Below are 13,943 nucleotides of genomic sequence, written 5' to 3'. Positions count from 1 at the left end.
CATGGACCACGGAACACACAAAGATCTGCCTGTCTCTGCCTCCTGAGGGCTGAGATTAAATGTATGTGCCACTATGCCTGGCCCCCTTTATACTTTTATAGCTGTGTTGTGGCTGTATAGTAAAAACATTTCAGTTAGCATTAGCTCCAGAAAGAACATTTAGACTCATTGAGAATACTCAGAAGTCCTTAGCTTCAGTTCCAGGTTCAGGGAGCCTGCAGGTCATGACTTCTTTGGGGTTGAACAACTCTTTCACAGGGGTCACATAGCAGGTAACCTGCTTATCAGATATTTACATTATGATTCAGAACAGCAGCAAAATTATAGTCATGAAGTAGCAATGAAAACAATTTTATGGTTGGGAATCACATGAGGAACTGTGTTAAAGGGTCACAGCATTAGGAAGGTTGAGAACCATTGTTTTAAATGGTGCCGACTAGGAGCCTCTGATATGTCCACAAACTTCTAGGCCAACTCCACACACCATGCAGGAAAGCTTAACATCTGAAGGGCAACACTGTTTGGCAATTTTGTATTGCATGTGTTTGGCCACACAGACGGTTTGCTGGCCCAGCTCAGCATCTGTAGCTGGGATGCTTCAGAGAACACACATGGGCACTGTTCAGACCCAGCCTGTAGCACCTTCATCCTCTCCTACTTAGGAGAGCTCCCTGACTCACCATCCTCGGAAGGCCAAAGAGCACGGCCACTTTTACTCATAAAATGGTGATTTTGGTCAACTTCATGCCTAATTATAGCACTTGAGAGACTGAGGCAGGAGGACTGCTGTAAGTCTGAGGCCAGCCTTGTCTCCAACAAACAAAAAAATCACTTCATATGGTTCCGTTAAATATCAACACTCATTCTTGTCTGTCCATAAACTAAGCTGACACAGACAGCAGACAGATTTTACAGTTAGGCAAAGGACACTGGGTACCAGTCACCCTCCCACCCCACCCCCACCGTCAGTGGAACGTATTACGGCAGACACAGCTGAGCACTGATGCAAAGATGGTCAACTGCTGACCATTTTGTATGGTTCTACAGGGAAACCCATGGCAGTGCAGGCTACAGAATGGTTGGCTCCCACAGGCTTCATCCCTCATACCCCTAGCATCAAGGCTCAGTCCTCGTGAGAGCTTGTAGACAGCTAGCTCCTTCCTGCTGGTCCTCACATGGTAGTGAGTCTTCTATCTCTTCTTAAACAGCCACTAGTTCAGGATGAGAGTCCCACTTTGGGGACCTTATATACCCTTATTGCCTTCCAAAGGCCCATCTCCTAAGTCCCACCACTACTGCATGGTAGGACTTCAGTACAGGAATTTGAGGAGGATAAAAATAGAGTCTGTAATAGGCAGGAAAGAGTAGCTTGGGAATTAATAAGCTTTATATCTTAAAAGGGTTTATTAATCAGATTATCATACAAAGCAGCGGGCCTCAGTGGCATCTTTGTACGTAAAGTCCGAATACACGATGAACTTTAATAAAGTTATTTGTTTTAGTATACTGTATGTTTTGTATAAACTGGGTGGATAATACTTGTGAAATGTCAGAAAATTCATTGCTTTTCTACTTACAAAGCATTTAGTGTTTTGGTGTGTTAGTGTTAGAAAAACTTTACTTAATGCCCCATTTCAAAGAACAGAGAAACATTTACTGCCATAAAGGCCTATTCAGGCTTCAAACAAAAACAAACCAAATGTGGTGTATCTACAAGACTGGAACAGAAATAAAGTGGGGATGTGGATTCACAAGGGCTTTATGTGTGTGCGTGCATACTTTCTCTCCCTCTGCCTTCCAAAGGCCCATCTTCAGCATGAGGACTGGGGAGGATACAAAGATTGAGTCCCTAACAGACAGGAATCAGTAAGCTTGCTTTTTTTTTTTTAAAGGCTTTAGGTTAGCAGGACTCTACTACCTCAGGCTATGTGCTAGGATTCTACCCCAGCCTGGGAAACACTTTGTAGACAGCAATTTCTAGGCACAGAAATCTAAAATCTTGGGACTACTAATTAAATGTATTGCTCAGCTGTGCAAAGCCATGCGTGTCTGTAGTCCCAGCTACTCAGGAGGCTGAGGCTGAGTTCATTGAGCTCCCGGTCTGGAGGCCAGCCCAGGCAGTGAGAACCTGACCTAAAAACTAAACAAAAACCAAGAGAAACCTCACCGTCATATTCTTTTTAAGCAGAGATGAAATAAACTGTTAAGAATTGCTACACACACCAATTGAGAAACACCTAGAGGGAACTTGCTGCTTCTTGTTCTGCCACAGACATCAAAGACATTCAGTTAGGAGGCCATTTGCAAACCAGATCTCAATCTGCTGGCACTCAGGCCTTGGCTTTTTAGCTTCAAAACTTGAAATTTCCACACTGCATCAAGAATAGTATTTACTAGCCACGAAAGAAGGAAAACAATGATTCTTGCTGAGGGGAAGGAGAAACCTGTCTCCTGATGCTTCAGTCTGTCTCCAAGGCAGTGCCTGGAACATTGCACCCTCAAGAGCACAAGACTGCAGTGTCCTCATGTGGCAACCGGTGAAAGGCTAAATGTACACCCCAATATCAGGCCCTTTAAAAAGGCACATTGCTGTATAACCGGGGAGGAAGGGGGGTGTCTATAGTGCCAAGCCAAACTCAGACATTCAAAGATACTCAATAACGAAGGGTCCTGTTCTCGGTGACCTCAGTTTGCTGTCACCTTTAATCACTGGAGAAGACAGTCTTGAGGGCTACAGTTTTCCCCAAATCCAATCTGGAGAAACCAGGCTCTTGGCAGGTGGAGCAGCTCTGCCTTCCACCAGGATACTTCTGTTGTGTGCTGAGGACAGAAGACAGTCTCTCGGCCGCATTGGACTCAACTTGACTTTGGTGGCAGGGGAGCTGTGTTCTCTGAGATGGAGATGGCTGTTGGATGATGTGGTGCTTTGAGTAGCAATGACCCCGTAAGTTCGTATATTTGAATGCTTGGCCACTAGGGAGTGGACCTTGTTAAAGGAAGTGTCATTGGGGTGTGCTCTGAGGTTTCAGAAGCTCAAGGCTCAGTCTCTCTCTTCCTGCTGTCTGGCAATAGAATAGATATAGAACACTCAGCTCCTTCTCCAGCACCATGCCTGCTGGCATGCACCATGCTTCGCTCCATGATAATGAACTAAACCTCTGAACTAAGCCAGCCCCAATTAAAAGTTGTCCCTTATAAGAGTTTCTATGACGCTGGGCGGTGATGGTGCTCGACTTTATTCTGAGCACTCGGGTGGCAGAGACAGGCAGATCTCTGTGAGTTCGAGGCTACCCTGTTCTACAAGAGCTAGTTCCAGGACAGGTTCCCAAGCTACACAGAGAAACTGTCTCAAAAATCCAAAAAAGAAAACAAAACCATCGTGACCTAGAAGCCCTAACTAAGACAGATGAATACTGCAGGAAGTAAACTCAAGCACGGATCTCATTTGTGGAACACCAGCGAAGATACAGTGAATATGGTGAGCAGATCCAGGTGAACAAATGCATGCCAGTCTGCCTCAGCAGCCATCAGTGCTGCATCAGATCTGCAGATGGAGAAGCAAACAGCAGGCACTAGAGAGTGCAGGCTGGAGGCTGAAGAGCAGGAAGTGACTGGCTCTGACTCTGGCATTGGCATTTGGGGCTGGAGATCTTCAGGACAACTCAGGCATTCTGTAAGTGCACAGAGTGGCTCAACCTGCACAACCAGCTGCTTTGATACTACATGGCCTCAACTGTATTTTCTTAGTAACTGAAATTGAGATAGCTGAATTATTAGGAGTTGTATAAGAACTCTGCACTGGGAGTTCTTTCATTTTGTTTATTCAGTTGAAAGCATATATAGTATAGCTACTGCAATGAAAACAAGGAAGAAAGAAAACTCTTACTGTGTCCTTGGTGCCCTTGTGAAAATTGTAATTGGGCTTTCTGGATTACAGGTTGTAAACATACAAACCCAGCTTTAAAAACCATGGGGCCCGCTTGTCTGTATGTGTACCACATGTGTGCAGGGGCCCACAGATACCAAAAGAGGGTATAATCTCTGGAACTGGAGTGACAGGAGATTGTGAGTTGCCTGATGTGGGTGCTGGGAACTGAACCTGGGACCTCTGAAAGAGGCAGCCAATGCTCTTAATGACTGAGCCATCTCTCCAGCCCCTATGTTTAATCTTTATAAGGAAAGAATAATGGAATCAGATTACAGTGCAGAAAAATCAACAGGACATGAAGCCTTACTTTCTCAGTTTGGTAGCAGCTCTAAGTGTGAAGAGGGAGGATCTGTGAGAAGTGATGGAGAAGACAGGCCAGCAGACAGATGCTCAGTCCCAGAGCTCACACCTGTGCCCGGTAGCATCAGCAGCTGTAGTAACAAGAGCGGCGGGGCTGCGTCCCCAACACCCCAGCCGCCTGCTTGGCTAGCTCATGCCCCGAAATAACAACACACAAACTGTATTCATTTAAACACTGCTTTGGCCCATTCCTATCTAGCCTCTTCTAGGCTGATTCTCACATATTAATTTAGCCCATTTCTAATCATCTGTGTAGCGCCCCTAGGTGCGCTTACCGGGAAGATTCTAGCCTATGTCCATCCTGGGTCTCTCCAGCAGTTGTCTCTCGAATGCTCACAGCTTCACTTCTCTTGGGTGTCATGTCTTCAGTTGATGCTGTTCAGAGCGGAGCAGGGCTGGAGGACACAGCCAGACACGGCTTCAGGGCGGCAGTGGCTGTGACTGCAGCTGAACCGTGATTCAGCTGCTGGGTAACAGTGGGAAGAATGGCTCCTGATTTTGTACAGAAAAACTGAGACAACCCTGGGAACCACAGGTTTATGCTTAATAATGTCTTTTAGTGGCAATAAGGGTTAAACATAAGGTATATACAACTAATACTTTATTAAAGCAGTTTCTTTTATAATTTTATTATATCACCTTTAAAGAATAACACATGAAGGGATCATCAGTTGGAAACAATTTTTAAGGTTCTATTTACATCACCTCTTCAGGAGTGTGCCCCTTGTATAAGTGTGTGGCTAATGTGACCAGGGATAATGTGTAACTTAATGACCACGACACTCTCCATGGAATCACCAACATCTGCTTATACGTTCAATACAAAATGTTTATTTGGTCTTTGAAATGACAGGCACCTTTAGAAAATGTATTTTACTTATTCTTTAAACTCCAGTAGGTTTCAGCTATAATAAGTGTATAGCACCAAAATCTACGTTCCAGGTATTAATATTAGCCAGTAACATTGAATTTAATATATACACTTTGATGTAGACATAATGAAAATTGTAACAATACAAAAATGAATACACAGTTTTATGAAATGGGCAATTTAAAGCTTTTTAAAAGAACAATTTAAAAACATGAATGTTATTCTTAGATAACCATTTAACTTGACATAAAACTCAAGGGCTTAGAAAATCTCTGGCTTAAAATTAAAACTGTTGCAAAGTCCTAATTTATTACTATGTCATAAAAATCTCAGAGGAGGAACTTAAAAATACTGAGTTACTAAAAAGTCAAGAGGTGCCAGACTTTTAAAGATCAAGGTAAACACTGTTTTCCATTAGAATTTTTTTTTCTTTCAAGATAGGGTTTCTTTGTGTAACAGCTCTGGCTGTCCTGGAACTCGCAGAGATCCACCTGCGTTTTCCTCCCGAGTGCTGGGATTAAAGGCGCGCGTCACCATGCCTGGCCTCCATTATCTTTTTTTTTTTTTTTTTTAAATTTTCGAGACAGGGTTTCTCTGTAGCTTTTGGTTCCTGTCCTGGAACTAGCTCTTGTAGACCAGGCTGGCCTCGAACTCACAGAGATCCGCCTGTCTCTGCCTCCCGAGTGCTGGGATTAAAGGCGTGCGCCACCACCGCCCGGCTTTCCATTATAATTCTTAAAACATATCTATTTAATCAAATGAGTTCAGACTTAAGTTACTTATAAAGAAGTATTTTCTTCAGTTATATAACGTACTATAGAATAGAACTGGAATGGTATAAGCAAAGTCAACGGATTCATACTGGACCTTTTCCTCTGTTGCCTGTGGCCGTGAACGCCTCTGCTACTCCCTCTGTAGGAGCTTCTCTGGGACAGGGCATCAGTGTGCAGCCTTGCCCAACCCCAGTCTGCAGTGTGCTCTCAAGTCCTCACTCTATGCCTGGGTGATAAACATAATCTATGCTATAGGATTTTTTTTTAACCATATGGATTTTTAAAAGTACAAGATGAAAGGAAGCATCTGCTAAAGTTGGATTTCTGAAGAATGGCAGTTCTTGCGATTGGCTGGAACACTGTGGAGTGGGGTAACTCTATGCATGCAATGCTGCAGTGCACCTACGCAATCACGTATGGAACGTTTTACCACACAGTACAGGCTTTTCTTTTCTTGACCTGGGTTCTCACATCTGTAGTACAAGCTAACCTGGAATTTCCTATGTAGTCCAGGCTGGCTTTGAACATCTGGAACTATTCCTTTCTCAGCTTCCCGAGTGCTAGGATTATAGGAGCGAGTCACCATAGCTAGCTCATGTCTTTGTCTTACTTTCTAACTGACAGTGCTCACCAGCTTTAATGGCCATGTTGCGAGTTTCTTGGGCTTGAACTCCCTCCTATATCTAACAGCACCTTTCTTTTTTCTTTTACTCTAAATAACTGAGTATTGCCCAAGAGCCTTTTATGGGGAAGAAAATAACCTCTCTACTTTGATGCTCTTTAACCATTAGCTTTTCCAAAAATTTAATGCCCACAAGATGAAATACTGTAGTAATCTTAGATATAACTATACTTCTAAACAAGGCAGGCAGTGGGGCAGTATTACAGAGTATTAACAAACAGACAGACAAACAAAAACCCCAGTGTAGCTGAGGCTCAGTGGACAAGACCAGAAGCCTGCAACACAGTGGCCCATTCTGTCTCCCAGAGGAAGACCAGTCTGTCTCCTGGAGGCCTGCGCTGGCTTATGGAGATAAATCAGATGCTGAGCCATCTTTTAAAATTCTGAAAATTTATTTCCCTAATAAGGAAAAAGCAAACTCTTGCCAAATTCATGGATTTTTAAAAAGGAAACTGCCATGTGCCTTACCCTTTATGTGTAAGGAGCAACACTGAGTCAGCAATGTCCCTTTTTGATTGAAAAAGATTGGTCCTCAAGGTGTTCAAAATTATTCTTATTTACATGACTTCTAAATTTTTATCTAAAAATTATAAGCCATTCAATTAAGCTAAATTAAAATGATTTCAGTAGAAAGGCTACAAATATAATTCTACCCATCACTGATTTTACAAATCAAATATAATACCTTAAGCTAGGAAAATAATGCATATAGTTAAAAAAAAAAGATTTCCAGTCTTTTCCCTTCTCCCCAGGAAGTTTTTACATCTGCTGTCCCAACAGGAGCCTCTGGTGAGCTGCAGGCTTCCAAGGTTATCCTCGGCATTCTTACTGGTGGTCTCCTTCAATTCGCCTCTTGCGCACTGTGGGGAAAAAAAGCCTGTTATAAATCCCTGTGCGTTTACAAAATGCTAACTTGCTTGCAACAAGTTTCTCCATAGCAGTTAATGTCTCATAAAGATGAATTGAGTACTTCTGATTCATATGACCATTAACAAAGAAGGCTCGGCCATCTGCCACTGTCATTTGCTTGATGAAAATCATCTAAACAAGAGCTACATGTCTTAGGATGTAGGTGCTTACGTAACAGCAGGGTAAGACCTAAAACACAGTATTCAGTACAGTAGTCAGTGAGTGTTCAGCACTCAAGTTTCAAGTCATTTGATTCTAGAAAAAAAAAAAGGATGTCTACGTTTAGAGAAATAATCTGTTAATACAGTAACATTTACAATGACATTGGCAAGCCGTGGTTAAGAAGTTATATTAGGGCCTGGAGAAATGGCTAAATGCTTTTCTAGAGGCCTAGGTTCGATTCCCAACACCCACATGGCAGTTCACAACTGTCTGTAACTCCAGCTCCAGAGGATCTGACATCTACTTCTAGCCTCCACTAGGTACTGGGCACACACATGGTATAAAGACATACATGCAGGCAAAACACCAATACACAAAATAAAATCTAGAAATACTTTCATCATGTCTAAAGGTACTAACTGACAACTTTTTCCAAATTTCCCTTCTCTTTATAAATTTCCCTTCTGGGCACTATAGATGCTGACTTCAGAAAGTGGCCAGCTAACCAGTTCAGATGACGGAGCAAACAAGATCCATATGCCTGACAATGCTCAGTCTTTCATGGACCGCTGATGTGAAGTCATTCTGAGCTCACTGGTACAAGCAAGGGCTTCGGCGATCTTGTTCTTTTGACTATCAGTCACCCAGGGCATTTACCAAGAGCCACCATGTCAGTATTCGACACTATGGCTGACCACTATTCCAAAGGACAGAGTAGCAGGTTGCAGCGTTGGCAAGGGGGCATCAGCACAGCTCTGCCACTCCTGTGGAGTGTGTGCTGTGGCGCCCGGCCTCTCTGAGTGTCAGCTTTCCTCTGTAACAGGAGAATAATGGTATTTCACGTGACAGCCATGTGATCAGTGCTGCACAGAGCAGTGTTGAGAACATGGCAAGTGCTTAGTGCTCCTCTCCGTCTGACACTGCAAGAGTACATGCTGAGACATGGTCAGCCATGCTTCTAGTGAGGAAAAGCCAACCTGCTACCATGAGGCTCTGTACTCCTGCGCTACTGGTTTTGCTACTTTACACTCAGACTCTGATTATTGATTCCCACTTCCCCTCTGAAAACCAGTCACAAGGCACTGCCTCTTTTCAGTCTGAATCAGCTGCCAGAGGAGCGAGTTAAGAGGGAATAATGACTGTTCCCATGCTATTCTGACTACTGGCTGCTGGGACCAGACATTTACTGGTGTGTATAAGGACTGTCCAGTCATTGGTTGAGTAGAGTCAGAAAATCAAAGCAAAGGCTACAGTCTCCACGAACTATACTTACCTACTCACTTTTTCCTGACTGATCTAACCTATAGTAACGAGGAACAAGCTTCAAGTATCTACTGAAAAATAAAGGGAAGAAAAAGCCAAGGAGACCATAAATAAATACAAATATATGCCAAAAAAGGAAACAGCAAGCAATTCTTAGAGTAGAGTTTGGCTGGTTTTGGCAAACCATTTCAGATGTTAAAATGCATGCTAAAAAACATGTTAAAGGTGTTACAGACAGGATCTACAGGACAGAGCACAGCAAACAAAACGCCACAGAAAGCTGCTTATGCAGTTAGCTAGTGTAGAGATATCAGCTCAGTGGGACTGCTATATGTGTAGCATACAACCTCTTCTTTCTTAGCTGGAGAGATGACGAGTAGGCAGAAGTATTTCAGTGGACAGCCGGGAGTAAGAAGACAACGAGAAGGTATTATAAAAACGAGGACAGAGATCGGATATAGCCCCGTCTGCAAGCTGAATGCGAGTTATCTGCCCAGTAGACTGTGTCAGGTCAGGCCGCCAGGATCCCTGTGTTGGGTAGAGAGCACAGTGCACTGAGAGAAAATGAAGCAAGGAGCAGATCTGAGGATCTGCTGTGTGCACGACAAGGCAGGGGGCAAAGGACAGAGTGCTGGTTTGTCACCTGGTGTCCTTGTTATCTACCTGGTCCAATTTTTGTTAATAAGTCTTAACTAACCTCACTCTCAGTCTCTAAAACAATGTTTTCTTTTAAAGTGTTGTGTTAATCATATAGCTATACGAGCTCCCAAATGCCTCCAACATAAGCCGCCCCTTCCAGGAATGTCCTTATTGTCACTTTACATGTGTGACCCGTGTCTGTAACTCTAGTTTGCATCAGAACGGGACAGCATGAGGGGAGTCTAGGAAATTCCTAGCAGAAGTGTGAGCTTCTCAATTCTGCTTTGTGACAGACTGCATCTTCTTCCAAATGGCCTCTTTATCCCCACAGTACACTGCTGTGGCCAGCCACTCAGCTGTCAGCTGGAGTCCACATAAGGCAGCCAGGACACCCGTATCTGCCCACTCATCCACATGTTCTCTAACATTCTTCTTCTCTGTAGGCCTGGGCACAGCATCTGTCACAGCTGGCGTGACAAGAACATAACTCCAGGGACCTAACGAAAAGGGACTTCCCTACTATTATGTTTATGGGCTGCAATCACACAATTCCTGTGGGTGTCATCTATCCATGACAGAGATTACTGGGGTAATATATGTTGGTGGCATTTTGGGATTTAAGGTAGTTTCAGGAGAGGAAAATGGAAGATTTGTCTGGTTTAGTTTAAGACGATACACTTACCAGAAAACTATAACTGAATAAAGATAAATTTGCAGCCTTATTCCCCCCTCCTCTTTTTGGTTTTGTTAGAGACAAAACCTAGGACCTTGAACATGCTAGGCAAGCCCTCTATCCCTGAGCTGTATCCCAGTCCCTAAATACTTTTTTACAAATACCAGCTATGGGTCAGACATGATTTCTGAACAAAACTCCTGCCAGCAACATGTCCCTATGGTAAAAAACTTGTAATGTTTGAAAACAGACTATTTTGTTTTGAAATGTTTATTTACTATGCTTGTGTATGATGTGTGAATGCATGTGTGCATATGTGCTATTGTGTGTGTGTGTGTGGTCAGAAAACAACTGTGTGACACGGCTCTCCTTTTCCATTGTCACATAGGTTCTAGGGATCAAACCCAGGTTGTCAAGCTTCAGAGGCAAGCACTTTACCCAGTAAGCCACCTTGTCTGCCTACCACGCTGGCTCATGCCTATAATCCAAAACACTCCACAGGTGGAGGCAGCAGTAGGATCACCAGGAGTCTGAGCCCAGCCTGAGCTATAATGACCATGCTCAGAAAAAAAAAATCTGAAGACAGACACTTTAAATGAACTACAACTTGTTGTTGTTTATTTATTTATTTATTTTTACTCTTTGGCTCTTTTTGGGGACCCATCACCCAGCTCCCAAATAAACCATGGACATGGAGTCTTATTCTTTCTTATGAATGCCTGGCCTCACGCTGGCTTGTTCCTAGCCAGCTTTTCTTAACTTAAATCATCCCATCTACCTTTGCCTCTGGGCTTTTCCTTTTCTTCTGTACATCTTTCACTCTTACTCTGTGGCTGGCTGGCCCCTGGTGTCCTTGTTCTCTCTCGCTCCCTTTTCTCTTCCAGAGTTCTCCTATTTATACTCTCTGCCTGCCAGCCCCGCCTATCCTTTCTCCTGCCTCCTTATTGGTCATTCAGTTCTTTATTAGGATTGTCAGGTGTTTTAGACAGGCAAAGAATCACAGCTTTACAAAGTTAAACAAATGCAGCATAACAGAAGTCACACATCTTACCATAATATTCCCCAACAATTTTCAAAGTGTGACAAATGTTAAGTAGAAAATGCATATGGCACATGTGTTCACATGTAAAATACATATGGCACATGTGTTCACGATATGCATTAATGCCAGACTCAGAAACCGAAATGTCTCCTGATAACCAAACTAGGATTTCAGTGAGCTCAAGCTGCCTACAGCAGGACTAGACACTTTGTGAGGGTCCCAGCGCCAAGTTTACCCTGTCCTAAATCTGACTCTCTAGGGGAGGGAAGCCAGTAATCCAGGTTTTGAAAGTTATCTAGCTATTAACAAAGTCAGTCCAGACTTAAAAACACTTCTCTAAGCAGCAAAGCCAAAACACTTGGAGGGGAATAAATGATGGGAACCAACACTTGACAATTGACTGAAATCTGCATCTAGAACCAAGAGCACACAAACACTATTTTCTCTTTTGAAAAGCAAGTGGCTAAAATATCCTGTGGGCAACTGTCACAAAGGGAATTAAACAGCACTGCTCATGTAGCTAGAGTAAAGGAAATCTGGATGAAGCTTAAAAGTAGTTGCTCAGAAAGTCCCGCTGTTGAGAGGACTTATTTTTACTTCTTGCCTATACAATGAATCTTGTAAAACAGTTTAGCGTAAATAGCATAACTGAAAAGGAAGTCACTTTCTGGCAATACTGAGAAACAAAATTACGAGCACAGTATTTATTAACTCATCCAGGACTAGAGAGTCCATTTCCATCCGAGACCACGAGACTCAGCAGGAAAAGGAGCAGAGGAGAACGGATCACTGAGGCAGGCGAGTGCAGGAGGCCACTGCACGCATCAGAGAGGCTAGGGAGTCAAACTGTACTTATCCTGTATCTCATAATATAAAACTGAATTTCTGTCTGATTCTGCTTGATAAGTAGGCAAAATACTTTCTGGTGGTGCCAAACTCTTTGTTTCAAAGCAGAAGGAGCAACTGTCAACATGAACAAAACACCTGTCATGGTAAGTTTCACTTAAAGCTATTATTACATGCTTGCCACAGAAGTGGTAACAAACATGAAGACCACTACAACCTGCACAGCTCCGACTCACCGTGTAAGGCACTGGGCAGCATTGGACACTAAGGACAGGTTATTTTTCTATGTTAATTTAGCTCTAAAAATAGCTTGGCTCAGTACTGCTTACATCTTACCTAAGTCGTTGTTTTTCGTTATAGCATTGGCTGCCCTTGTTCGGGGTCCCTGCTGTGTAAACTGATACCCAAATTTAAGGATATTCGTATTTTCTTCAAGCATCTTAGCCATTTCTAATTCTACAGCTGTGCCCAACTGCTGTCTCTGGAAGGATCAAAAACAAAGAATAGCATTAATAAACCAAATAAAACATTTTTTACTTAAATAAAATTTAAGACTTAGTCCCATGCTGATTCTGATGATCTCTTAAGTTTTCACGCAATTTCTACAACATATATAAAAAAGACATCTTTAAAAATTCAACAGACACCAAAAGCTCTATAGAAATAAAAAAAGTGCGGATACTGTGCCACCTCACACCCACAAGGACGGGTATGATGAAGAAGACAGAAAGGCCGAGGAAATCGCTCAGCTGGTCCTTCTCTAGCATCCATGAAGCTCTGGTTCAATCCCCAGCACAGCATACACCTGTGACCCCAGTACTAGCAGCTGAATGCAGGCCTTTGAGGTCATCTTCTAGCAGAAAGGTTTGAGGTTAGCCTGGGCTACGTGAGACTATCTCAACCTTGGCTCCAACAAGATCAAACCAACAAACCACCCATCAAGAAGATGAACAAACTGCAGGCATGGTAGTGTGCACCTTTATCCCAGGTCCTGGGCAGGCTGAGGAGGGAGAAATGCTTGATCTTAGATCAAGAACAGTCTGGGCGACACGGTGAGACCCTTCTGTTTAAGTGGTTTTCAAGAATGTAGCAGAGCGGGCTCTTGGTAATGGCTTGAAATTATCTTATTAGCCAGTGGTTCTACTGTAGGTATAGGCCCAGAGAAATAAACATGTATGTTCATAAAACACTTAGATATGAGTATTCATATTCATGTCTAACGAGCATTATTTTTCTTAAATTTTTAAAAATATCACGCACATGAGTTGTGTCTTTTTCTGGATGTATGTATGTATGTGCACCATGTGCATGCCTGGTGCCATGAAGACCAGAACTGGCATCAGATTCTCTGGAACTGGAGTTTGAGATGACTGTGAGCCACCACTTGGATGCTGGGAATGGATCCAGGTCCTCTCCAAGAGCAACAAGGGCTCCTAACTGTTGAGCCATCTCTCTAGCACTGTAGCATTATTTTAATAGCTCAAAAGTATCAACTCTAAAATGTGACAGAATATTATTTAGCCATGTACAGACTGGAGTTTTGACATGTACTGTGTCTAGGATGGACCCTCCAGGACTTTATGCTAGGTTACTGAGATATATATATATTAAATATTTATTTATTATGTATACAATATTCTGTGTATATGCCTACAGGCCAGCAGAGGACACCAGACCTCATTACAGATGGTTGTGAGCCACCATGTGGTTGCCGGGAATTGAACTCAGGACCTCTGGAATAGCAGGCAATGCTCTTAACCACTGAGCCATCTCTCCAGCCCACTGAGTTATATTT

General features: G+C 43.0%; 1 protein-coding gene across 4 annotated transcripts in view; it reads right to left on the bottom strand.

Annotated features, from left to right (window-relative positions):
• Nucleotides 1-4,876: 4,876 nt before the first annotated feature.
• Nucleotides 4,877-13,943, bottom strand: part of Tmod3 (tropomodulin 3) — a 64,452-nt gene continuing 55,385 nt past the window's right edge. The window contains exons 9-10 of one of the 4 annotated variants that reach the window (XM_075965232.1): nt 12,485-12,629; nt 4,877-7,474 (exon numbers count right to left, since the gene is read on the bottom strand). In XM_075965232.1, coding sequence (XP_075821347.1) covers nt 7,440-7,474; nt 12,485-12,629 — 180 coding nt within the window. In that variant the 3' untranslated portion in view covers nt 4,877-7,439. Of the gene's footprint in view, nt 7,475-9,295; nt 9,477-12,484; nt 12,630-13,943 lie in introns of those variants that run through there. The other 3 variants (XM_075965234.1, XM_075965233.1, XM_075965235.1) reach the window with 3 other exon arrangements.

This window comes from Microtus pennsylvanicus, chromosome 3, assembly GCF_037038515.1.
Source record: "Microtus pennsylvanicus isolate mMicPen1 chromosome 3, mMicPen1.hap1, whole genome shotgun sequence".
NCBI lineage: Eukaryota > Metazoa > Chordata > Mammalia > Rodentia > Cricetidae > Microtus > Microtus pennsylvanicus.
This window is presented reverse-complemented; position numbering and strand designations above follow the sequence as displayed.